General features: G+C 48.2%; 1 protein-coding gene across 1 annotated transcript; it reads left to right on the forward strand.

Moving 5' to 3' along the window:
• Nucleotides 1-6,081: 6,081 nt before the first annotated feature.
• LOC122923912 (mitochondrial 2-oxoglutarate/malate carrier protein) lies at nt 6,082-19,028 on the forward strand. The gene is made up of 8 exons (XM_044274775.1): nt 6,082-6,227; nt 12,213-12,365; nt 12,469-12,675; nt 13,075-13,165; nt 13,255-13,345; nt 13,429-13,528; nt 13,917-13,968; nt 17,487-19,028. Exons 1-8 carry the CDS (start codon nt 6,157-6,159, stop codon nt 17,640-17,642), a joined length of 921 nt encoding a protein of 306 aa, XP_044130710.1. The 5' UTR covers nt 6,082-6,156; the 3' UTR covers nt 17,643-19,028.
• Nucleotides 19,029-26,261: the final 7,233 nt, after the last annotated feature.

Raw genomic sequence — 26,261 nt, forward strand, 5'->3', positions numbered from 1 at the left:
GGATCGTGAACCCTGTCTGATGGACATAAGGAGCTTCGCAGCAGAGGCAGCACGAGCCGGCACATCGAATACCTTCCGAAGAGAAGCAACAAAACCGGAAAACTCGGCAACCACCGGATTGTTGTTCTCCCATAAAGGGCTGGCCCAGGCCAAGGCCTTGTCCGAGAGCAGCAAGATCAAGAAGCCCACCTTTGATCTCTCAGTAGGAAAGGCATGTGGCAGCAACTCGAAATAAATACCCACCTGGTTAAGGAAACCTCGGCACTGAGTTGGCTCTCCCCCAAAGCGCTGTGGAAGGGGGGCAGAACCGGTCATACCCCGAGACACCGCAGGCGCAGCAACAGGTGTCGGGGTAGACTCTGGCGCAACAACCGGAGCGGCAGTAGGAGCGGGCCCAGGAGCGACAACCTGACCCATCGGCAACGGAAGCGAAATGAGCCGTGCGTTCAAGCAGGGTTTGCAACGCCACAGCGAACCGACCCAACAGGTGATCCTGCTGATCAAGTCTGGCAACCAGCGTAGGTAGCGAGGATGGCCCTGTACCGTCAAAATTCATGGCTTGGTCCTAATGTCATGGAACCATGAACCAGACGTACAACAAGAGATAAGTGGAAATAAGAAGGCTTTATTGAAAATCAAGCTGTAAGCAAAAGTCCAAACGGATGGCTAAACCGAAGCAGGGTCTTGCGTAGACAGAGGTCAGGAACCAGAAGGGTAGTCAGACGACGCCAGGATCAGGAACCAACGGGGTAGTCAGACGAGGCCAGGATCAGGAACCAGAAGCAGCAGCAGTCTTAGAAGCATGTGAACACAGGAGGACCAAGCAAGGAACTGAAGCCACAGGCCTCCTATATATATGAGCTAGGCATCCAGCTCCTCCCAGTGGGAAGGAGAAGCCGCAGGGTGGGAGGCTACAAGAAACCCAGAAACCAAGATGGCCGCCAGCACATGTCAAACGAAGGAGAACAGTGAGAAGGTAAGACCATGACAGATTTGCAGCGCTTTATGTAGTTTCTGATCCCTGCGGTCCCTGACCCAGGGATCAGAAACCTAAAAATGGTCACAATCTAATTTTTTTAACCCCCCCTGCACCCCTGAATGGTATTATGTGGGCGGGGTGCAGGGGGGCGGTTTGTGGGCGGTGCGGCAGTTGCGGGAGGTGTGGCAGGCGGGATTGCGATCCCCGCCCGCCTCCCGCTGAATTTTCATTGGTGGTCATTGGTGTATACCAGAGTGTCAGCACATTGCTGACACTCTGGTATAAACGACTGACATTGCTACGATGTCAGCCGTTTCACCCTTTCCATACCGCGGTCCGTACGGACCATGGTATGGAAAGGGTTAAGTCAGGGAGCTCCCCCCCTCAGGGGGCTGCTGTGCCTTTGGGAGGGAGCTCCCCTCCTTCCCCGTCTGCTCAGTTGTGGCAGACGGGGAAGGTTCCCATGGCAACAGGACGCCTTCTCAGGCGTCCTGCTGTCCATGGTGCTGAACAGATCTATGCTAAAAGCATAGATCTGTTCAGTGTAAGTAAAATACAGTACAGTACAATATATATTGTACTTGTGAAAATCAGGAGTTTGAGCAGCTCTCACCTGCCAAGGATTCCAGTAATATAGCGCGGACCGGCTCCTTCACCCGAAATAGGAGAAATATAGATATGAGGAAGAAAAGGGATTGTTGGTCCAGCTTGTATTCGTGGTAATCCAAAGCTTTATTTAATATTCAGTAAAATCCAGGTACAGGAATGCAGGTCTACATGTTTCAGGCACAATAAAATCCTAGCCCTTACTCATGAGTAAGGGCTAGGATTTTATTGTGCCTGAAACATGTAGACCTGCATTCCTGTACCTGGATTTTACTGAATATTGAATAAAGCTTTGGATTACCACGAATACAAGCTGGACCAACAATCCCTTTTCTTCCCAATATATATTGTACTGTACTGTATTATACAGACATCAGACCCACTGGATTTTCAAAAACCAAGTGGGTCTGGGTAAAAAAAAAAAAGTTAAAAAAAGAAAAATCAAAAAACACATTTATCACTGAATAAAAATCTAAACAATAAAATACACTACACATATTAGGTATCAGAAAAAAGAAATTTTGCCCACCTTACTTCCCAAAAAAGGCAATAAAAGTGATCAAAAGAGTCGCATGTACGCCGAAATAGTACCACTCAAACCGTCACCTCATCCCGCAAAAAATTAGCCCCTACATGAGACAATGGCCCAAAAAATAAAAAAAATATGGGGACACTATAACATGATTTTTTTTTGTTTCTAAAATGATATCATTGTGTAAAACTTACATAAATAAAAAAAAGTATACATATTAGGTATCGCCGCGTCCGTATCGACCAGCTCTATAATAATATCACATGACCTAACCGCTCAGATGAACACCATAAAAAATAAAAACTGCTAAATAAACAATTTTTCACCTTACATCACCTTACATCAATGTCATGTAAAAAGTGTAATAGCAAGCGATCAAAAAGTCATATGCACCCCAAAATAGCGCCAATCAAACCATCATCTCATCCCGCAAAAATCATACCCTACCCAAGATAATCGCCCAAAAACTGAAAAAACTATGGCTCTCAGACTATGGAAACACTAAAACATGATTTTTTTTGTTTAAAAAATTAAATCATTGTGTAAAACTTACATAAATAAATAAAAAAGTATACATATTAGGTATCGCCGCGTCCGTATCGACCAGCTCTATAATAATATCACATGAGCTAACCTCTCAGATGAACACCATAAAAAATAAAAACGGTGAAAAAAAGGCATTTTTTATCATCTTATGTCACAAAAAGTGTAATAGCAAGCAATCAAAGTCATATGCACACCAAAATAGTGCCAATAAAACCGTCATCTCATCCCACAAAAAATTAGACCCTACTTTAGATAATCGCCCAAAAACTGAAAAAACTATGGCTCTCAGACTATGGAGACACTAAAACTAGATTTTTTTGTTCAAAAAATGAAATCATTGTGTAAAACTTACATAAATAAAACAATTGTATACATATTAGGTATCGCCGCGTCCGTGACAACCTGCTCTATAAAAATACCACATGATCTAACTTGTCAAATGAATGTTGTAAATAACAAAAAAAAAAGCTATTTCTTGTTACCTTGCCTCACAAAAAGTGTAATAAAGACCAAAAATCATATGTACCCTAAACTAGTACCAACAATACTGCCACCCTATCCCATAGTTTTGGAGTTTCTACTCTAGGGGTGCATCAGGGGGGCTTCAAATGGGACATGGTGTCCAAAAAAACTGTCTAGCAAAATCTGCCTTCCAAAAACCGTATGGCATTCCTTTCCTTCTGCGCCCTGCCGTGTGCCCGTACAGCTGTTTACGACCACATATGGGGCGTTTCTGTAAACTACAGAATCAGAGCCATAAATATTGAGTTTGGTTTGGCTGTTAACCCTTGCTTTGTAACTGGAAAAAAATTATTAAAATGGAAAATATGCCAAATAAGTTAAATTTTGAAATTGTATCTGTATTTTCCATTAATTCTTGTGGAACACCTAAAGGGTTAACAAAGTTAGTAAAATCAGTTTTGAATACCTTGAGGGGTGTAGTTTCTAGAATGGGGTCATTTTTGGGTGGTTTCTATTATATAAGCCTCGCAAAGTGACTTCAGACCTGAACTGGTCTCTAAAAATTGTTTTTTTGAAAAGTTCAGAACAATTTCTAAGCCTTGTAACATCCCCAAAATATAAAATATCATTCCCAAAATGATGCAAACATGAAGTAGACATATGGGGAATGTAAAGTAATAAATATGTTTGGAGGCATTACTATCTATTATAGACGTAGAGAAATTGAAACTTGGAAATTTGCAATTGTTTACAAATTTTTGGTAAATTTGGTATTTTTTTATAAATATTTTTTTTTTTTTACTTCATTTTACCAGTGTCATGAAGTACAATATGTGCCGAAAAAAACAATCTCAGAACGGCCTGGATAAGTCAAAGCGTTTTAAAGTTATCAGCACCTAAAGGGAACCTGTCACCGGGATTTTGTGTACAGAGCTGAGGACATGGGTTGCTAGATGGCCGCTAGCACATCCGCAATACCCAGTCCCCATAGCTCTGTGTGCTTTTATTGAGTAAAAAAACGATTTGATACATATGCAAAATACCCTGAGATGAACCCTGTCCCTGACTCATCTCACCTACAGGACTCATCTCAGGGTAATTTGCATATGTATCTAATCGTTTTTTTTTACACAATAAAAGCACACAGAGCTATGGGGATTGGGTATTGTGGATGTGCAAGCGGCCATCTAGTAACCCATGTCCTGAGCTCTATACACAAAATCCCGGTGACAGGTTCCCTTTAAAGTGACACTGGTCAGATTTGCAAAAAATGGCCTGGTCCTTAAGGTGAAAATGAGCCGGGTCCTTAATGGGGTTAAATTCCTCAATAGAGGGGTATGCTCGGGACAAAATGTTCCAATGTCTAGAAAAATATACCGACATTTATTAACCCATGGGTGAAATTTAGTAATAAATGGAACACGCGGCCCCCTTGACTCCTGTTTAGGGGTCAGAGAGGTAACCGTACTCCTCTCATCACCCAGCAGGGATAACCTCGATTCTCATAAGCCAGGGATGTCCAAACTGCGGCCCTCCAGCTGTTGCAAAACTACAACTCCCAGCATGCCTGGATAGCTTACAGCTATTATGGCATGCTGGGAGTTGTAGTTTTGCAACAGCTGGAGGGCCGCAGTTTGGACATGCCTGTCATAAGCATTTCATCGAGGCGTTTCTCTCTCACATCGGCATCGGATACAACCCTACGCACCCTCTGGGACTGGGAATGGGGTAACGCTTTTTTTACTGTAGGGGGATGATAGCTAGAGAAATGAATTCCGCATGATCTTTAATTACTACCACTCTGATTGATGCTGCTGCGGTTGGGTCGCTTCTCACGTGTTTCTGGTTTTGTTTCCCTTTGTTTGATTGATCACCACGGTTACCTGATGTCATTTCCGCTTAGGCGGTCTATTTAAACCGTGTACATTGTTTCATTTCTGTATACTGTACTTGTATCTTTGAGAAAGGCTCGTACTGGAGCCGAAACGCGCGTCACAGGATATCTTATATGTGACGAATAAAGAGATTGAGTTAGCAGAAGACAAAGTGAGTGCCGGTCTTTCTTGTCTATACTAGAGCGGGATCTTCGCCTCGGACTCGTGCACCACGCCTCTTGTACGGAGTGCCGGCTGACCACGTCCTGTACATGTCTCTATTACACCGCACTCTGGTGGATGTGACCGCTATCGCCGGTGTCCCGTTGCTGCACTGTCATTGACTTCATTATCTCCTAATTGTCGTTAATCATTGATGGTCACAGGTCGGCGTGGCCAGGGGTGGATCGCCCGCCGCTAAGGAGTTTATTGCCCTCTGCAACAGCTACAAAGGTTGTAATGCCTGGTATGATAGGGGTTGTAGTCCACCTCACGGGTTCTCTGATCATCACGTGTCAATGAATCCAGTAAAGATGGCTGCTGGTCCCAGCGATGGAGGGACAACTTTCAGGTGGACGCAAGTGACCAAACGGAAAATATATACTGTGGTAACGTTCCACGCTCATGTGACAACGGCATCTCAGATTGGCGCCTGTTGCCATAGAGACATAGCTGCCCCACGCGCCATGTTCAGTTTGGACGCCGGTGTACGTCCGCTGCCGCTGTTATCATTACTGCGGTTCTGCGGCCGCCGCCATCTCGTGATCACTTAACACAAGTAAAATAGCTGCAAAATCAATAAACAAGTGGAATAATTATAAAAACAATGAAAATGATATTAACATAGAGGAGAATAAGAGAAGCATCTCTGTATACAGGGTCAAACATGGCCGCCGGGGTATACAGGCCAGCAGGTTGCCGGGTTGGTCCCCGCCACCAGCCTCCTTGTCCTTAGAGGCCCTCGTGTAATAGGGACCTCCAAATAATCCTTCCCGCCGGCTTCACCCACATCAAACATGGCCGCCCGCGCGCTTCTACCCTCTTCCAATATGGCCGCTGCGTCCTGCCGTTAGTGACGTGGCCTGGCCACACCCCCTCGCTGTGCGCGCACACCTCCTGTGTCACCTTGGGGGTCTCTCCGGTCAGTCGGTGACAAGATGGCAGCGGCGAGCGGCAAGGAAAGGACCTCCCCCAAGGCCATCAAGTTCCTGTTCGGGGGGCTGGCCGGGTAATGACCGACAGGCGGAGGGTGCACCCCTGCAGCATGGGAACCGGGCCCCTGTGATTCATCAGTAATGGGGGCCCCTGTGATATATTAGTAGTGGGGGCCCCCTGTGATATATTAGTAATGGGGCCCCTGTGATATATTAGTAATGGGGGCCCCTGTGATTTGTCAGTATTGGGGACCCTGTGATTCGTCAGTAGTGGGGCCCCTTGTGATATATTAGTAATGGGGGCCCCTGTGATTTGTCAGTATTGGGGACCCTGTGATTCATCAGTAATGGGGGGCCCCTGTAATTCATCAGTAGTGGGGGCCCCTGTAATTCATCAGTAGTGGGGGCCCCTGTGATATATTAGTAGTGGGGGCCCCTGTGATATATTAGTAGTGGGGGCCCCTGTAATTCATCAGTAGTGGGGGCCCCTGTAATTCATCCGTAGTGGGGGCCCCTGTAATTCATCCGTAGTGGGGGCCCCTGTAATTCATCCGTAGTGGGGGCCCCTGTAATTCATCCGTAGTGGGGGCCCCTGTAATTCATCCGTAGTGGGGGCCCCTGTAATTCATCCGTAGTGGGGGCCCCTGTAATTCATCCGTAGTGGGGGCCCCTGTAATTCATCCGTAGTGGGGGCCCCTCTAACTGTAATTCTATCGGTCACTGTACTGCGGTGTAGTGGAGAGGTGTGTGTGCGGGCACTGTACTGCGGTGTAGTGGTGAGGTGTGTGTGCGGTCACTGTACTGCGGTGTAGTGGAGAGGTGTGTGTGCGGGCACTGTACTGCGGTGTAGTGGAGAGGTGTGTGTGCGGTCACTGTACTGCGGTGTAGTGGAGAGGTGTGTGTGCGGTCACTGTACTGCGGTGTAGTGGAGATGTGTGTGTGCGGTCACTGTACTGCGGTGTAGTGGAGAGGTGTGTGTGCGGTCACTGTACTGCGGTGTAGTGGAGAGGTGTGTGTGCGGTCACTGTACTGCGGTGTAGTGGAGAGGTGTGTGTGCGGTCACTGTACTGCGGTGTAGTGGAGAGGTGTGTGCGGTCACTGTACTGCGGTGTAGTGGAGAGGTGTGTGTGCGGTCACTGTACTGCGGTGTAGTGGAGAGGTGTGTGTGCGGGCACTGTACTGCGGTGTAGTGGAGAGGTGTGTGTGCGGTCACTGTACTGCGGTGTAGTGGAGAGGTGTGTGCGGTCACTGTACTGCGGTGTAGTGAAGATGTGTGTGTGCGGTCTCTGTACTGCGGTGTAGTGGAGAGGTGTGTGCGCGGGCACTGTACTGCGGTTTAGTGGAGAGGTGTGTGTGCGGTCACTGTACTGCGGTGTAGTGGAGAGGTGTGTGCGGTCACTGTACTGCGGTGTAGTGAAGAGGTGTGTGTGCGGGCACTGTACTGCGGTGTAGTGAAGATGTGTGTGTGCGGTCACTGTACTGCGGTGTAGTGGAGAGGTGTGTGCGCGGGCACTGTACTGCGGTTTAGTGGAGAGGTGTGCGTGCGGGCAGGCACTGTACCTCGGTGTAGTGGAGAGGTGTGTGTGCGGGCACTGTACTGCGGTGTAGTGGAGAGGTGTGTGTGCGGTCACTGTACTGCGGTGTAGGGGAGATGTGTGTGTGCGGTCACTGTACTGCGGTGTAGTGGAGATGTGTGTGTGCGGTCACTGTACTGCGGTGTAGTGGAGATGTGTGTGTGCGGTCACTGTACTGCGGTTGTAGTGGAGATGTGTGTGTGCGGTCACTGTACTGCGGTGTAGTGGTGAGGTGTGTGTGCGGTCACTGTACTGCAGTGTAGTGGAGATGTGTGTGTGCGGTCACTGTACTGCGGTGTAGTGGAGATGTGTGTGTGCGGTCACTGTACTGCGGTGTAGTGGTGAGGTGTGTGTGCGGTCACTGTACTGCGGTGTAGTGGTGAGGTGTGTGTGCGGTCACTGTACTGCGGTGTAGTGGAGATGTGTGTGTGCGGTCACTGTACTGCGGTGTAGTGGAGATGTGTGTGTGCGGTCACTGTACTGCGGTGTAGTGGAGATGTGTGTGTGCGGTCACTGTACTGCGGTGTAGTGTAGATGTGTGTGTGCGGTCACTGTACTGCGGTGTAGTGGTGAGGTGTGTGTGCGGTCACTGTACTGCGGTGTAGTGGAGATGTGTGTGTGCGGTCACTGTACTGCGGTGTAGTGTAATTCATCAGTAGTGGGGGCCCCTGTAATTCATCCGTAGTGGGGGCCCCTGTAATTCATCCGTAGTGGGGGCCCCTGTAATTCATCCGTAGTGGGGGCCCCTGTAATTCATCCGTAGTGGGGGCCCCTGTAATTCATCCGTAGTGGGGGCCCCTGTAATTCATCCGTAGTGGGGGCCCCTGTAATTCATCCGTAGTGGGGGCCCCTGTAATTCATCCGTAGTGGGGGCCCCTCTAACTGTAATTCTATCGGTCACTGTACTGCGGTGTAGTGGAGAGGTGTGTGTGCGGGCACTGTACTGCGGTGTAGTGGTGAGGTGTGTGTGCGGTCACTGTACTGCGGTGTAGTGGAGAGGTGTGTGTGCGGGCACTGTACTGCGGTGTAGTGGAGAGGTGTGTGTGCGGTCACTGTACTGCGGTGTAGTGGAGAGGTGTGTGCGGTCACTGTACTGCGGTGTAGTGGAGAGGTGTGTGTGCGGTCACTGTACTGCGGTGTAGTGGAGAGGTGTGTGTGCGGTCACTGTACTGCGGTGTAGTGGAGAGGTGTGTGCGGTCACTGTACTGCGGTGTAGTGGAGATGTGTGTGTGCGGTCACTGTACTGCGGTGTAGTGGAGAGGTGTGTGCGCGGTCACTGTACTGCGGTGTAGTGGAGAGGTGTGTGCGGTCACTGTACTGCGGTGTAGTGGAGAGGTGTGTGCGCGGTCACTGTACTGCGGTGTAGTGGAGAGGTGTGTGCGGTCACTGTACTGCGGTGTAGTGGAGAGGTGTGTGTGCGGTCACTGTACTGCGGTGTAGTGGAGAGGTGTGTGTGCGGTCACTGTACTGCGGTGTAGTGGAGATGTGTGTGCGCGGTCACTGTACTGCGGTGTAGTGGTGAGGTGTGTGTGGGGTCACTGTACTGCGGTGTAGTGGAGATGTGTGTGTGCGGTCACTGTACTGCGGTGTAGTGGAGATGTGTGTGTGCGGGCACTGTACTGCGGTGTAGTGGAGATGTGTGTGTGCGGGCACTGTACTGCGGTGTAGTGGAGAGGTGTGTGTGCGGTCACTGTACTGCGGTGTAGTGGCGAGGTGTGTGCGGTCACTGTACTGCGGTGTAGTGAAGATGTGTGTGTGCGGTCTCTGTACTGCGGTGTAGTGGAGAGGTGTGTGCGCGGGCACTGTACTGCGGTTTAGTGGAGAGGTGTGTGTGCGGTCACTGTACTGCGGTGTAGTGGAGAGGTGTGTGCGGGTCACTGTACTGCGGTGTAGTGAAGAGGTGTGTGTGCGGGCACTGTACTGCGGTGTAGTGAAGATGTGTGTGTGCGGTCACTGTACTGCGGTGTAGTGGAGAGGTGTGTGCGCGGGCACTGTACTGCGGTTTAGTGGAGAGGTGTGCGTGCGGGCAGGCACTGTACCTCGGTGTAGTGGAGAGGTGTGTGTGCGGGCACTGTACTGCGGTGTAGTGGAGAGGTGTGTGTGCGGTCACTGTACTGCGGTGTAGTGGAGAGGTGTGTGCGCGGTCACTGTACTGCGGTGTAGTGGAGAGGTGTGTGCGGTCACTGTACTGCGGTGTAGTGGAGAGGTGTGTGCGCGGTCACTGTACTGCGGTGTAGTGGAGAGGTGTGTGCGGTCACTGTACTGCGGTGTAGTGGAGAGGTGTGTGTGCGGTCACTGTACTGCGGTGTAGTGGAGAGGTGTGTGTGCGGTCACTGTACTGCGGTGTAGTGGAGATGTGTGTGCGCGGTCACTGTACTGCGGTGTAGTGGTGAGGTGTGTGTGGGGTCACTGTACTGCGGTGTAGTGGAGATGTGTGTGTGCGGTCACTGTACTGCGGTGTAGTGGAGATGTGTGTGTGCGGGCACTGTACTGCGGTGTAGTGGAGATGTGTGTGTGCGGGCACTGTACTGCGGTGTAGTGGAGAGGTGTGTGTGCGGTCACTGTACTGCGGTGTAGTGGAGAGGTGTGTGCGGTCACTGTACTGCGGTGTAGTGTAGATGTGTGTGTGCGGTCTCTGTACTGCGGTGTAGTGGAGAGGTGTGTGCGCGGGCACTGTACTGCGGTTTAGTGGAGAGGTGTGTGTGCGGTCACTGTACTGCGGTGTAGTGGAGAGGTGTGTGCGGTCACTGTACTGCGGTGTAGTGAAGAGGTGTGTGTGCGGGCACTGTACTGCGGTGTAGTGAAGATGTGTGTGTGCGGTCACTGTACTGCGGTGTAGTGGAGAGGTGTGTGGGCGGGCACTGTACTGCGGTGTAGTGGAGAGGTGTGCGTGCGGGCAGGCACTGTACCTCGGTGTAGTGGAGAGGTGTGTGTGCGGGCACTGTACTGCGGTGTAGTGAGAGGTGTGTGTGCGGTCACTGTACTGCGGTGTAGGGGAGATGTGTGTGTGCGGTCACTGTACTGCGGTGTAGTGGAGATGTGTGTGTGCGGTCACTGTACTGCGGTGTAGTGGAGATGTGTGTGTGCGGTCACTGTACTGCGGTGTAGTGGAGATGTGTGTGTGCGGTCACTGTACTGCGGTGTAGTGGTGAGGTGTGTGTGCGGTCACTGTACTGCAGTGTAGTGGAGATGTGTGTGTGCGGTCACTGTACTGCGGTGTAGTGGAGATGTGTGTGTGCGGTCACTGTACTGCGGTGTAGTGGTGAGGTGTGTGTGCGGTCACTGTACTGCGGTGTAGTGGAGATGTGTGTGTGCGGTCACTGTACTGCGGTGTAGTGGAGATGTGTGTGTGCGGTCACTGTACTGCGGTGTAGTGGAGATGTGTGTGTGCGGTCACTGTACTGCGGTGTAGTGGTGAGGTGTGTGTGCGGTCACTGTACTGCAGTGTAGTGGAGATGTGTGTGTGCGGTCACTGTACTGCGGTGTAGTGGAGATGTGTGTGTGCGGTCACTGTACTGCGGTGTAGTGGTGAGGTGTGTGTGCGGTCACTGTACTGCGGTGTAGTGGAGATGTGTGTGTGCGGTCACTGTACTGCGGTGTAGTGGAGATGTGTGTGTGCGGTCACTGTACTGCGGTGTAGTGGAGATGTGTGTGTGCGGTCACTGTACTGCGGTGTAGTGGAGATGTGTGTGTGCGGTCACTGTACTGCGGTGTAGTGGTGAGGTGTGTGTGCGGTCACTGTACTGCGGTGTAGTGGAGATGTGTGTGTGCGGTCACTGTACTGCGGTGTAGTGGAGATGTGTGTGTGCGGTCACTGTACTGCGGTGTAGTGGAGATGTGTGTGTGCGGTCACTGTACTGAGGTGTAGTGGTGAGGTGTGTGTGCGGTCACTGTACTGCGGTGTAGTGGAGATGTGTGTGTGCGGTCACTGTACTGCGGTGTAGTGGTGAGGTGTGTGTGCGGTCACTGTACTGCGGTGTAGTGGAGATGTGTGTGTGCGGTCACTGTACTGCGGTGTAGTGGAGAGGTGTGTGTGCGGTCACTGTACTGCGGTGTAGTGGAGATGTGTGTGTGCGGTCACTGTACTGCGGTGTAGTGGAGATGTGTGTGTGCGGTCACTGTACTGCGGTGTAGTGGAGAGGTGTGTGTGCGGTCACTGTAGGTGAAAGTCTCCTGGATGAGATAAGGGCACATTCCTGTTACATCCCCTCCCCCACCATTAGACAGAAATGCTCCTGACCTAGTGCTGCTCCACAGCTGAGGGCTTGTGACACTGTGTCAGTTTACTCAGTCCACTGATACATTGTAACAAACCCTCATCACGGACCGCGGAACTGTACGGGCCATGTTGCCGTCTGCAGACCCCAGGATTGGGGAGGGGGAGCTGCCAGGACGCTGCACCGAATGACACGGCCCCGGGGCCACAGCAGCAGCAGATAATTTCCATAATCACCGGCGCTGACGAGCGGCGTCTTCTGCCTGCAGGATGGGCGCCACCGTGTTCGTCCAGCCGCTGGACCTGGTGAAGAACCGCATGCAGCTGAGCGGAGAGGGCGCCAAGACCCGGGAGTACAAGACCAGCTTCCACGCCGTGGGCAGCATCCTGAGGAACGAGGGGCTGAGGGGCATCTACACCGGGTGAGAGCCAGCCCACTGTGTCACCCTGCAGGGGGAGGGGCCGACTCATAGTCTGTGTCACCCTGCAGTCGGAGAACCCCTTTCTCACCCCTCTCTTTCTCAGGTTATCCGCCGGTTTGCTGCGCCAGGCGACCTACACGACCACACGTCTCGGTATTTATACCATTCTCTTTGAAAAACTGACAAAGGCGGACGGGACTCCGCCCAACTTCCTCATGAAGGCAGCTATCGGGATGTCTGCGGGGGCCACGGGGGCCTTTGTGGGGACCCCTGCTGAGGTGGCGCTCATCAGGATGACCGCAGATGGGAGGTAAGCCGCACAGAGAGCGCCCCTAGTGGTTGTCGCTTCTCACAGCCGCTCATCGTCTTGTGTCCAATTTGTCACCATTTCTAAGATCTCTGCTTGCTGGGAGCCCTAACACTTCTCACGGCTGAGGGTTTGTTACAGTTGCATCTAGTCTCTGAACCGCTTGGACTCCAGGCTGCACTGATTGCTGTACAGGGCAGAGGAATGTAACAAACCCTCAGCTGTGAGAAGTACTGGGTTAAGAGGCGTTTGTTCCCATTCACTGACAGAAAGCAGATATTTTGACTGGTGGGGAATTGAAACACAAGTTATATAAATAAATGGCAGAGGTTGTCCTTCTACAGGGGGCACATACTTTGGCGGTGTACTCTTATATATGGCCTCTTGTCCGCTCTCCCGCAGGTTACCTCCAGACCAGAGGAGAGGGTACAGCAACGTCTTCAATGCCCTGGTCAGAATGTCCCGGGAGGAGGGCATCATCACGCTGTGGAGGGTGGGTGTAGTTGTACATTCACCGTATGACCCGTCATGGTGCCCTGGTTCTAGCATTACCCATAACCCCCCTCTCTTTCCCTCTCTCAGGGATGCGTACCAACAATGGCGCGGGCCGTGGTCGTCAACGCCGCCCAGCTGGCATCTTATTCCCAGTCCAAGCAGTTTCTTCTGGACTCTGGTGAGATGATAGGGTTTGGCCACAGCCACCCCTGGGGTGTGTAGGTAGAGGAAGCTTCTGACCCTGTCCTTGACCTCCTGCAGGGTATTTCCGGGATGGCATTCTGTGCCACTTCTGTGCCAGTATGATCAGCGGACTGGTCACCACAGCCGCCTCAATGCCTGTGGACATCGCCAAAACCAGGTAAGTGACCGCACAAGTTTTTCCTTAAGTCCTTGCACTGGGTCGCTCCCTCTTACCAGGAGGTAACTGGCTCTGTTCATCCTAAGCTCCCTGATTTATTGAATGGACCGACGTTTAAAGTGACAGTGCAGTGGACGAGCTAGTGTAGACATGAGGAGTAGGGCTGAATGACAGGAGTCCCTGAGTTTAGTAGAGTTGTCGAGCTCCCTGTTACAGCGCCCCCTAGTGGTAAAGCCACTGTACCACCACCACAGAGGGCAGTGGAGTAATTGTGTCCCTATCTGAGTGAACCCATTACATAGTGCCGGGGTCTCCTAAAAATCGGGACGGGGCTATAAACCACAGCCTGATAACTATTCACCTGGAACCACCTTCCTTCCCTCCGCAGGATACAGAACATGCGAATGATTGATGGGAAAGCGGAGTATAAGAATGGACTGGTAAGTGGCCGAGTGCAGGTGTGAACACGACCATCAGCTGTGGAAAATGTGCTCCCAGGATACATTATGTCCACCATGTTTCATTATATCTACAGAAATAATCTACACCGAGTTACATCCTGTATTATACTCCAGAGCTGCACTCACTATTCTGCTGGTGCAGTCACTGTGTACATACATTACTTATCCTGTACTGATCCTGAGTTACATCCTGTATTATACTCCAGAGCTGCACTCACTATTCTGCTGGTGGAGTCACTGTGTACATACATTACATTACTTATCCTGTACTGACCCTGAGTTACATCCTGTATTATACTCCAGAGCTGCACTCACTATTCTGCTGGTGGAGTCACTGTGTACATACATTACTTATCCTGTACTGATCCTGAGTTACATCCTGTATTATACTCCAGAGCTGCACTCACTATTCTGCTGGTGCAGTCACTGTGTACATACATTACTTATCCTGTACTGACCCTGAGTTACATCCTGTATTATACTCCAGAGCTGCACTCACTATTCTGCTGGTGCAGTCACTGTGTACATACATTACTTATCCTGTACTGATCCTGAGATACATCCTATATTATACTCCAGTGCTGCACTCACTATTCTGCTGGTGCAGTCACTGTGTACATTACATTACTTATCCTGTACTGATCCTGAGTTACATCCTCTATTATACTCCAGAGCTGCACTCACTATTCTGCTGGTGCAGTCACTGTGTACATACATTACTTATCCTGTACTGATCCTGAGATACATCCTGTATTATACCCCAGAGCTGCACTCACTATTCTGCTGGTGCAGTCACTGTGTACATACATTACTTATCCTGAGTTACATCTTGCATTATACTCCAGAGCTGCAGTCACTATTCTGCTGGTGCAGTCACTGTGTACATACATTACTTATCCTGTACTGATCCTGAGTTACATCCTGTATTATACTCCAGAGCTGCACTCACTATTCTGCTGGTGCAGTCACTGTGTACATACATTACTTATCCTGTACTGATCCTGAGTTACATCCTGTATTATACTCCAGAGCTGCACTCACTATTCTGCTGGTGGAGTCACTGTGTACATACATTACTTATCCTGTACTGATCCTGAGTTACATCCTGTATTATACTCCAGAGCTGCACTCACTATTCTGCTGGTGCAGTCACTGTGTACATACATTACTTATCCTGTACTGATCCTGAGTTACATCCTGTATTATACTCCAGAGCTGCACTCACTATTCTGCTGGTGGAGTCACTGTGTACATACATTACTTATCCTGTACTAATCCTGAGTTACATCCTGTATTATACTCCAGAGCTGCACTCACTATTCTGCTGGTGCAGTCACTGTGTACATACATTACTTATCCTGTACTAATCCTGAGTTACATCCTGTATTATACTCCAGAGCTGCACTCACTATTCTGCTGGTGCAGTCACTGTGTACATACATTACTTATCCTGTACTAATCCTGAGTTACATCCTGTATTATACTCCAGAGCTGCACTCACTATTCTGCTGGTGCAGTCACTGTGTACATACATTACTTATCCTGTACTGATCCTGAGTTACATCCTGTATTATACTCCAGAGCTGCACTCACTATTCTGCTGGTGGAGTCACTGTGTACATACATTACATTACTTATCCTGTACTGATCCTGAGTTACATTCTGCATTATACTCCAGAGCTGCACTCACTATCCTGCTGGTGGAGTCACTGTGTACATACATTACTTATCCTGTACTGATCCTGAGTTACATTCTGCATTATACTCCAGAGCTGCACTCACTATCCTGCTGGTGGAGTCACTGTGTACAGTCAGCTATTCCAGTGATCTGAGTAGGAACCACACACAGATCGCCCCCTTGTGGCAGTAATAAGAACCTGTCATAGTTTGGATCACATTTAGGCTACTGTCACACTTGCGCTAGGAGCGGATCCATCTGGTATCTGCACAGACGGATCCGCACCTATACATGCAAACTATGGTATCCGTTCAGTGCGGATCCGTCTGCATAACAGCTTTTTCAGATCTGAGTTTTCACTATCGTGAAAACTCAGCTCCGACAGTATATTCTAACACAGGGGCGTTCCCATGGTGATGGGGACGCTTTAAGTTAGAATATACTAAGAACTGTGTACATAACTGCCCCCTGCTGCCTGGCACCACCCGATCTCTTACAGGGGGCTGTGATCCGCACAATTAACCCCTCAGGTGCCGCACCCGAGGGGTTAATTGTGCGGATCTCAGCCCCCTGATTGGCCAGTGCCCCCCCCCCCCCCCCTCTTCAGTCTCCCCAGTATTAAAAGCATTGGTGGCCAGTGCGCCCCTCCCTCCCTCCCCAGTATTAAAGCATTGGTGGCCAGTGCAGCCCCCCTCCCTCCCCAGTATTAAAAGCATTGGTGGCCAGTGCGCCCCCTCCCTCCCCAGTATTAAAAGCATTGGTGGCCAGTGTGCCCCCTCCCTCCCCAGTATTAAAAGCATTGGTGGCCAGTGCGGCCCCCCCCCTCCCCAGTATTAAAAGCATTGGTGGCAGTGGCCACAGGCTAACCAGATCGGTTACCATGGCAGCCAGGATGCTACTGCAGTCCTGGCTGCCATGGTTACTTAGCTTATACTTACCTGTGCTGTCTGCTCGGCAGCCGGCGCTCCTCCTACTGGTAAGTGACAGGTCAGTAAGTGCACTAGCGTCCTGGCTGCCATGGTAACCGATCTGGTTAGCCTGTGGCCACTGCCACCAATGCTTTTAATACTGGGGAGGGAGGGGCCGCACTGGCCACCAATGCTTTTAATACTGGGGAGACTGAGGAGGGAGGGGGGTCTGGCCCCTGCTGCCTGGCAGCACCCGATCAGGGGGCTGAGATCCGCACAATTAACCTGAGGGGTTAATTGTGCAGATCACAGCCCCCTGTAAGAGATCGGGTGCTGCCAGGCAGCAGGGGCCAGTCATGTACACAGTAATCAGTATATCCTAACTTACAGCATCCCCATCACCATGGGAACGCCTCTGTGTTAGAATATACTGTTGGATATGAGTTTTCACGATCTAACTCAAATCCGATGGTATATTCTAACATAGAGGCGTTCCCATGGTGATGGGGACGCTTCAAGTTAAAATATACCATCGGACTGGAGAAAACTCTGATAGGGACTCCTGACTTTACATTGAAAGTCAATGGGGGGCGAATCCGTTTGCAATTGCACAAATATTGGGTCAACGTCAAACGGATCCGTCCCCATTGACTTGCATTGTAAGTCTGGACGGATCTGTTTGGCTCTGCAAGCAGCGTTTGGGTGTCCGTCTCCTGAGCGGAATGGAGGCCAAACGGAGCCAAACTGATGTATTCTGAGCGGATCCTTATCCATTCAGAATGCATTGGGGATGAGCGGATCCGTTCGGGGCCGCTTGTGAGAGCCCTGAAACGGATTTCACAAGCGGAGCCCCGAACGCTAGTGTGAATGTAGCCTAACCCCGTCGTCTTCTTTTTTATCTCTCGCTGCAGGACGTTCTCATTAAAGTTGTCAGATACGAGGGATTCTTCAGCCTCTGGAAGGGCTTCACCCCGTACTACGCCCGGCTGGGGCCCCACACCGTCTTGACTTTTATCTTCCTGGAGCAAATGAACAAATACTACAAGAAATTCTTCCTGAGCGGATGATGGGAGTGCATCGGGACCTGTTTTCTCCAACCTACAGGCACAAACCCTGCAGCCAAAGCTGTCACCCAATCGCACCCCCCTGGTCCCCCCGCACCTACTGTCCAGCCGGGAGCAACACTTACCGCCCCCGAATCATCAACTTTTATTTGGTGCAGGGTATGGTGGGGGGTCAACCAGTGCATATACATTTAAAGGGCACTTCCACCCAAATCTTATTGATACGTAGATGGGGTCTCCACACCAAAGTAGAAAAATAATCCCCTTCTTTGTCCTTTTTATGGACCGTGATGCTTCGCCGTCAGTACCAAATACAAACCTCTCCTGGCCTGGGCGGGGCTTCCTCTCAGGGTTTTAAGCCCCTCCCCTTCAGGGGATTGTGCAATATGAGTCCTGTTTCTGGGTGGAATTGCCCTTTAAGCGCCTCACTTTAATTTATTGGTTTGTAAAGGAAATGGCTTTTTTGGAGAAAAAAAAAAAACTTGCAAATTTATTTTTTTGTTCTATTACTTACCCCCCCCCCATGGATGCTTATTTATATTAGAGAATATTCGGGGTAGCCAAGATCTGGCACATCCCGACTCCGTAGTCAGTTATTGGTTCATTTTGGGGTTTTCCATTGCTTTAAGAGGCTGGATGAGGACTATAACTCCCAGCAGATCAGGCCTGCTCAGACTCCTTTTACAGATTATGGGTATTACTTATCATGAAAACACTAAGTGCAATCGATCAACTCATCAGGGATTGGGTAGAGCGCTTTATTTGGGGGTCAGGGGAGCAGCCATAGTTCTTGGGGGGACGGCGGACCCCCATTTCCGTTTTTTTTGTAGACACTAATAGTTGGAGGGTTTTCTGCTTTGTTGGTGCCGCCACGCCCCATAGTAATCGCATGGTGAGCGGTGAAATAGCGCCACCTATGAGGAAAGTGTCACCCCCCATCTTTGAGACTTACAGCAGCTGTTTTTGTGGGCGGAGCCTGCAAACCTGAGGTATGAGGCGCTAGGAGCCTCAGGCTTGCAGGAGCTTTAAAAAAAAAATGGCTGCTTCTAGGATAACATGAACAAAACGGCTGTAGCCTGCGATCCCCTCGCAGACTAGGCGGGATCGCTCGCTGAGCTTGTATTTATTCCGAGGTGTAAATATACGCGCCCCACCCATAGAGATATATCCGTACGTCGCGACGTGTCATTTAAAAAAAATCACTTTGGAAGGCGGGGCTTAAGGGCGACCCTTATAGTCTCCAGTAAAATGGCTTCTCCTGTATGTCACTAGTTGCCCTGTGTGTGCTGCGTGCGTGAGAGACCGCCACCGTCACCATTTTGGGGTAGTCACATCTCGTCGAGGATGAGGGCGTACAGAAATTCTGAATAAAATGTGGTTTTCTTGCAAGACTGAGCCATGATGTCCTTTCTCAGATACAAACTATGCACAATACATCTTAAAAAAAATGTCTGATTAGTCGGTGACTACTTGTGATATAACCTGAAGCCCCGCCTACTTCTTCAAGGGGATGTCCAGAGACAAAATGTTTATATTTCTTTGTCCCTCCAGTTCTCTCTGAAGGCAAAATAAAATGTAACAGCCCCTTCATATCCAATCTATAAGCACCTGTACTTTTTTTTTGGGGGGGGGGGGGGCAATTAAAGGGCAAGACCATTCCCTCAGAAAATGAAGGACGGTGCTGTGTTGTTTTCACTATTACCGTAAGTGCATCACACACTGTAACGTAATGCAGCAGCGCTGTGTCTTCATTCATGATCCCCTGCACCTCATGGGTGACCACCTCTGTTCCCCGGGTGCTATAGGAATCACCGTTGTCACCCATGAAGTTTCCAGTCAGAAAAAGAACAAAGTTTACAAAACCAGCAGCAAAGTTAGATACCCAGTAACTAAACCTATGACCCCCTCCCCTTTAATTAAAGGGCATAGCAGCGCATCCCTATCAGGCGAATGTAATCCCGCGATGTATATAGGCCGGAGAGCCTGGCGCTAACCCTTTGTCCTATCGGGTTGATCATAATTTCATGTACTGAAGAAGTCAAGGGATTTCTCCAGGATGGGACGGCCGTTTAACGTGTATCGGGGGTGTCCAGATCAACATGGCCGATCCTTCTGTTCTCAGGGAGATAATAGCCCGCCAGAGGCTTCTAGCTTTGGGTTGTCCCCTCTGCCCCTTCATGCTGAGGGACTGATGGAACAGCTGTAGTTCATCCAGCAGTTATTTCATGTATCCAAAATACTGGGGAATTGGCATTTGACAAAAATTCCAAGTCTATAACAAAATGTAAAATACAAAAGCCTACGCGTTTCACGTGCACTCGAAGCTCGTAGGAAGTTGTATTTTCATCTTGTTGTATGTGTCCTAAGACATAGTAGACTTGGAATTTTAGCCACGCGCCGATACCCCCGGAATTTGGGATGTATCGCTGGGAGCCAGCCCTGCAGTTTCGAGCTCCTCAACATAAAGTTCACGGTATCAGGTGAGTTCATCGTTCTGCTTTTTATGTAGTTATCTAATGTGCATGGCCAGCCTCGTGGAAGCTGGAAAGAGTAGTGAGGCACCACAGGGCGAGGGGAAGCCAACTGCTTCTGGTGACATTCACTCCAAAAACCAATCTGGTGAAGATTTTCAAACATACATAATAAACAAATATCTTCTAAAACCTCAAAAAATTATTTAGCCGAAGAGAACTCTAAGGCTACTTTTACACTTGTGGTAGTCTGTTCCGGCAGGGGAGCAGCCTGCCCGATCTGTGCTACCGCAAGTCCCCTCCGGCCCCACAGCACGACAAACATGCCGAGAGGCGCCCGGAATAAAACTAAAACACGCTGTGGTTTTTGTCTGGCGTCTGTCAGCATGTTTGCCGTGCTGCGGCCGGACCTCTGGCCCGTCCCTATTATAGTGAATAGGGCCAGCACGGTGGAATTTCGGTAGCATGGACCTGGCAGGCTGTGCCCCTGCCGGAAAAGGCTACCACAAGTGTGGAAGTAGCCTAGGAAATACAGATGTTTTGGGAGACCTCTGGAAGACAGAAGAACTGCATCTATGATATGTACTTACGAGAAAGCACCACCAAATATTTATTCTGTGTAGGATCTGTTTTTTTTTAATTATTGGGCTGGATCCCAACAGGATGAACTGAATTGGTCAAGGTTTTCTTCGCTCATTGCAATCCGCTACTGTTTTATTCCAAAAATATGTGACTGTAACATGAGGGTAAAACGAAGCAGATTGAGCCAGAGAATGACAAAAACAGCAAAAAAGGGGGTCTATGTCGAATAGAACTCAAGAAATAAGAGTCAACCAAGGTCAGGTCAAAGTCTCTTAATTTTTTTTTTTTTTTTTTTTTTTTACAGAGAATAGGGTCAACTAGGTCCATCTTAAAAAGTCACGATGTTTCAACCAAACTAAAAATTTGAGGCAGACTTGCTGAGATGAAGCAGAGCTGGATTTCTCAGTTGACCGTAGGGTGTCGGAATAATTTTCTGTGTTTCGATGAGTAACTAGGTTGTAGGAGACCTAATGACCCACTGTGCTCCTCCACATTTTCATCTTTTGATCCACTTGCAGACCTACCATGGTGCCCTTTAACAACAAAGGGACGGATCGGGTACTGTAAAGGTAGGTCCTCCCTTCGAGGCGGCGTTTTGCTCTGGCTAATAGATGGTGGCCCTAGAGAGGAACCCTTCAGTTACACCATTTCCAATAAGATGGTCCTTGACTTCAAAAGTGTTTACCTTTTATTTAAAAAAAAATGGGCACAGATTGCCCCTGATAGTATTTAGGGGTGCTCTGATCTTCGACCAGACTCATGGACTTGGTAACATTTTGGAAGTAACTACAACCCGATGGACTCGTGTTCTCAAGGTACAGGAGGGTTTACTGACCATTAGATTGGTTGTGTAGGATTAGAAAAAATAGTCTGTTGTCATCCAAAAACACTGCCACATGTGTCCATGTCTGGTATCGCAGCTCTGCTTGAAGTGAATGGGCTGGGCTGCAATACCAAACACAACCTGTGGACAGGTGTGGCGTTGTTTAGGGAAGAAATGTTATAATGCTGGACAATGCTTGAATAGATGTAACCAAAGAGGGTGTCAAAAATGAAACCTCTTTGTTAATGTTTGCACCTCCTTGACCAGCTGTATGGGCTTCCTGAATTGTGTTGCTTATATTTGTAGCGCCCCCCTGCAGAATAATTAAATCAGAATATGACTGCAATTAATGCAAATTATGTTAACCTCTTGCTTACCACCGCACTGCCATATACATCCTGGCGGTAGGCTCAACTGTAACGTTTCTATATGGCGGGTTACGTTGCGTTCTGACGGTGTCCTGTGGCTGCAGTCACAGTCAGGATATCACGTTTCCATGTGGGAGGGAAACACCACACCGAGCATAGGGGGAACAGGGAATCAGGCCTGAGAACTAGGGAAGGAAAATGGACACCTAGTGAAAACCCTAACCAAAATCCTGACTGACTACTAGTATAAACAGACCCCAAAAGTAGGTGAGTTCATACGCAGGGATATCTAGAATCCTATCAAGCCTTATAGGACCCTGGTTCTAATGGTTATGGGTGAGACTACCTGTTCCTCCAAAAGGAAGGACGAACAGGAGTCTCATTCAGGCCTAATATAAACAATAGGGAAATGCAACACACAGAACCCAAACAAAATACAAAAGGGAAAGGAAAGACTTAACTTTAAAGGAGCAATGGAAGCACCAGGAACTTAGCTGAGATCCAACCACAATCTATCCAAAAGGTCCAAACAGAAGCTATAAACTGCACAGCATTGTGGGAGAAGCAACTATAAATAGAGATGGTTAAATGACCATAATAGCCACACCTGGGGAAAGAAGGTGTGGCAAGCACGAGAAATAACACAGACATCATTTGATCCAAACGGAAAACATGTCAGATCAAACCACGTGTTGTCAGTCTCGCCGATCTCCTGCCACCTGTTGCGGTAACGTCCGTGACAGTACCCCCCCCCCCTTCTACGAGTGACCTCTGGACACCCAGGACCCACCTTATCCGTGTGAGACCTGTGAAAAGCTTTCACCAAATGACTGGCATTCACGTCAGATGCCGGTACCCACATCCTCTCCTCTGGTCCATAACCCTACCAGTGAATAAGATACTGAAGAGATCTACAGAGAACTCGAGAGTCAATTATCTTGGCGATCTAAAATTCCAAACTACAGTGCACCATGAGGAGTGGGTGGCAAGGAAGACGGCTCCAAAGGTTCAACTTATCTCTTCAACAAAGATTTATCAAACACATTATGAATTTTTAGGGCCTGAAGGAGTTCAAGATGAAAAGCTACAGGATTAATAATGGCAGTGATCTTATATGGACCAATAAATCTTGGACCCAACTTCCAAGAAGGTACCTTCAACTTAATGTTTCTTGTGGACAGCCACACAGAATCACCCACTCTTAGGTCCGAGACCTTTCATACGTTTCCTGTCAGCCACACGTTTATACTTGTTGCCCATATTTATCATGTTATCTTGAATTTTCCTCCATGTAGATAACAATGATGACGAAAAACGTTTCTCCTCAGGGATATCGGAAGTATCCGAACCAGAGAATGTGCCAAACTGCGGGTGAAACCCATATGCCCTAAAAAATGGCGACTTCGCAGTGGACTCCTGTCTACGATTATTTATGGCAAACTCTGCCAAAAACCAAGACCACTTCTCCTGGTTCTCAGAGACAAAACATCTCCAAAAAGTCTCCAGACTCTGATTAGCGCGCTCTGTCTGTCCGTTTGACTGAGGGCGAAAAGGACAGTTGTACCCCCAGTCGAGTACAGAACGCTTTCCAGAATCTGGAAACAAACGGAGTCCCACGATCCACGACCACGTCAGAGGGAATGCCATGGAGTTTCACAATGTTGTCAACAAACACTTGTGCAAGTGTTTTAGCATTAGGTAGGCCAGGCATTATAAAGTGCACCATTTTTCTAAAGCGATCAACTACCACCAGAATAACTGTCTTTCCTGAAGAATTAGGCAGATCAGTGATAAAATTCATGGATAAGTGAGTCCATGGTCTGGACGGGATGGGCAACGGAAGTAGAGATCCAGAGGGCCGAGCATGTATCACCTTAGTGCGTGCACAGTATCGGGTATATAAACCAAATGCTTTATATATAAATAAATAAAAATAACGAAAAAAATAAAATATGCAAATGATATTGATCCGCGAGATGGACATAAACATCTCAAAAAGAGTTTCATCGAGAACCTGATTATTTTGTGCAATCAGTAAAACAGAGTACAAGCGTCTATGCAAACATATAAATGGTTTATTATACAATAGTTTAAAATACAATCAAAAATTAATCAACGTAAATTTCTATAATATACAATGATATGCAGTACCCAGAATTTACCACTATATGGTGCCAACAAAGCACTACTCAACCAACACAAAAATATTATGCAATCCGGCCGGCTTTAAAATTGTGAGAGATATAAAATCAATGGATTATGCGCAAAAACTCAATCAAGAAAATGACAGATACGAGCCCTTGCTCTGCCCAAATCGATGACCAATCTCAGATATGGGGTAGTATTGCAACAAAACGTATAAATTATTGGCTTGACATAAAACTAGGAAATATAAAGATTCCCAACAGAGAGTTTCTCCATTATTATCCCCTTTATTCAGTTATATGCATCGTAACTGAAATCAGAGAAAACATTGATGTAGCAACTGTTACACATCCGCAAATGAGTGGGTATCTGGCTAAGTATTAGGCCAATTAATTTATATCAGTACTACATAAAACAAAAATATACATTACCCAAGGGTCAAGTGATGTGCAGACTCTTGGGGCAGTCAGCTCTCAAGAGTTTTTCCGATAATCCAAATCTTTCTCTAGAGATCTTCCTTTCTTTGTTTGTTTTTTCTTTCTGTCTATTTTTTTTTTTTTTGGTATCTGGTTTCTTAACCCAAAACTTATCAGATGAACACCCCTTACTAGTTTTGAACTTTCCAATCATTTTAGGATGGGCGTGTGCATTCATAAGAAACGTGACGTCATAATACTACCTAGAATGCACTTTTGCTACTGGTGTAGTATTAACTGCTTATATCTAGGTGGCACTGTTGTATAAGCAATAAGCATCATACTATTAAGGGTTAACTCATACATGCCTGATATTTTCAATACTACACACCTCTGACATCTGGAGGCCTTGTCTTAGAGCCGAGGGACAAACTTTGATACACGAATGTATACTTTGAGGAACATCTAGACAATTCTCACACTATGGAATTCATGTTCAGATAAGAAATACAATAAAGCCTCTAAATCTACAGGTGTCGTGTATCTTCTAACTGTCTAAATGTATAATATATTGTTACAATAACACTAGCTCTTTGAACGGCGCAGTAATCTTCGCATGGACTTACTTCGGCCTACATGAAAATCCATACAAAACAGTGAATATAAATCAACATGGCTCTTAAAGGCAATGAATACCCATTATAATTAGAATAAGTAGAAATAACTGTTTACAATTATGAAAAGGCACAACAACAGGTACTACAGGCGGACACATAGTCCTCAACACCCTTACGCCACCAGAATCTACAAGAGATGAGGTTAGCAGTGGATCTGCTCCCAGGGTGTCCTGTAAGAACCGTACAGTGATGTTCCTCAAACACCTTGTGACTCAATTCCGATGGCACAAACAGTTTTCCAGAGGGACAAGAATCCGGTGCTTCTCCCTGGGCCTCTAACACCTTCACCTCTTGGTCATAGTAAAGACCTCTCCGACAGTATCGACTCGGATTTTCAAAATCACCATCTCTAGGAAAACTACGTGGCAAGGCATCTGCCTTGACGTTCTTAACCCCAGGACGATAGGTGACAGTGAAATTGAATCTGGTGAAAAACAAGGACCATCTGGCCTGCCTCGGGTTCAGTCATTTAGCCAACTCCAGGTAAGCCAGGTTTTTGTGATCTGTGAACACCGTGATCGGATGAATCGCCCCTTCCAACCAATGACGCCACTTCTCAAAAGCCAACTTAATGGCCAGCAACTCTCTGTTACCCACAGTGCTTTAATAAATACCTTTGATTTAATCACCGTGTGTGGTCTCCTATTGTAATAGGCGCCGCAGCAATAGACGTAGGCAGTTCAGTGTAGAGTAAGGTAATCAGTAGTGATTTGTATAATTTAGACATAAATAGGCGGAGGCATCACTAGACGACACGCCTATTTATGAATATTAATTATTTAGATTGGCATAAATAGCAATAATTAATATCTCCTTTAACAGGACCCATCTGCGGAAGCCACCTTGACGCCTGGTAGATGGGCCCCGACACGTATGTGCGCTAAGAGCTTCCATTACTCATTTATAGTCGGTATTGTACCACTTTTATCTAGAATGTCCCCCATTTCTTAGCGCTATTGTTTGTATATATAACGGTGTGCAGCCATTTAGTTTTTTGTAATTATGTTTGCTTCATGGATATGCACCTGTGATTCTGAAGGTTCTAGTCTAAATTTTCTTGCAATAGGACAATCATATTCCCGATTCGGGGATAAATCCTGGCATCCACTTTCAGAAAATACATCGGCAAAATCAGATATA

The sequence above is a fragment of the Bufo gargarizans genome, unplaced genomic scaffold (genome assembly GCF_014858855.1).
Source record: "Bufo gargarizans isolate SCDJY-AF-19 unplaced genomic scaffold, ASM1485885v1 original_scaffold_2052_pilon, whole genome shotgun sequence".
NCBI classification, from domain to species: domain Eukaryota; kingdom Metazoa; phylum Chordata; class Amphibia; order Anura; family Bufonidae; genus Bufo; species Bufo gargarizans.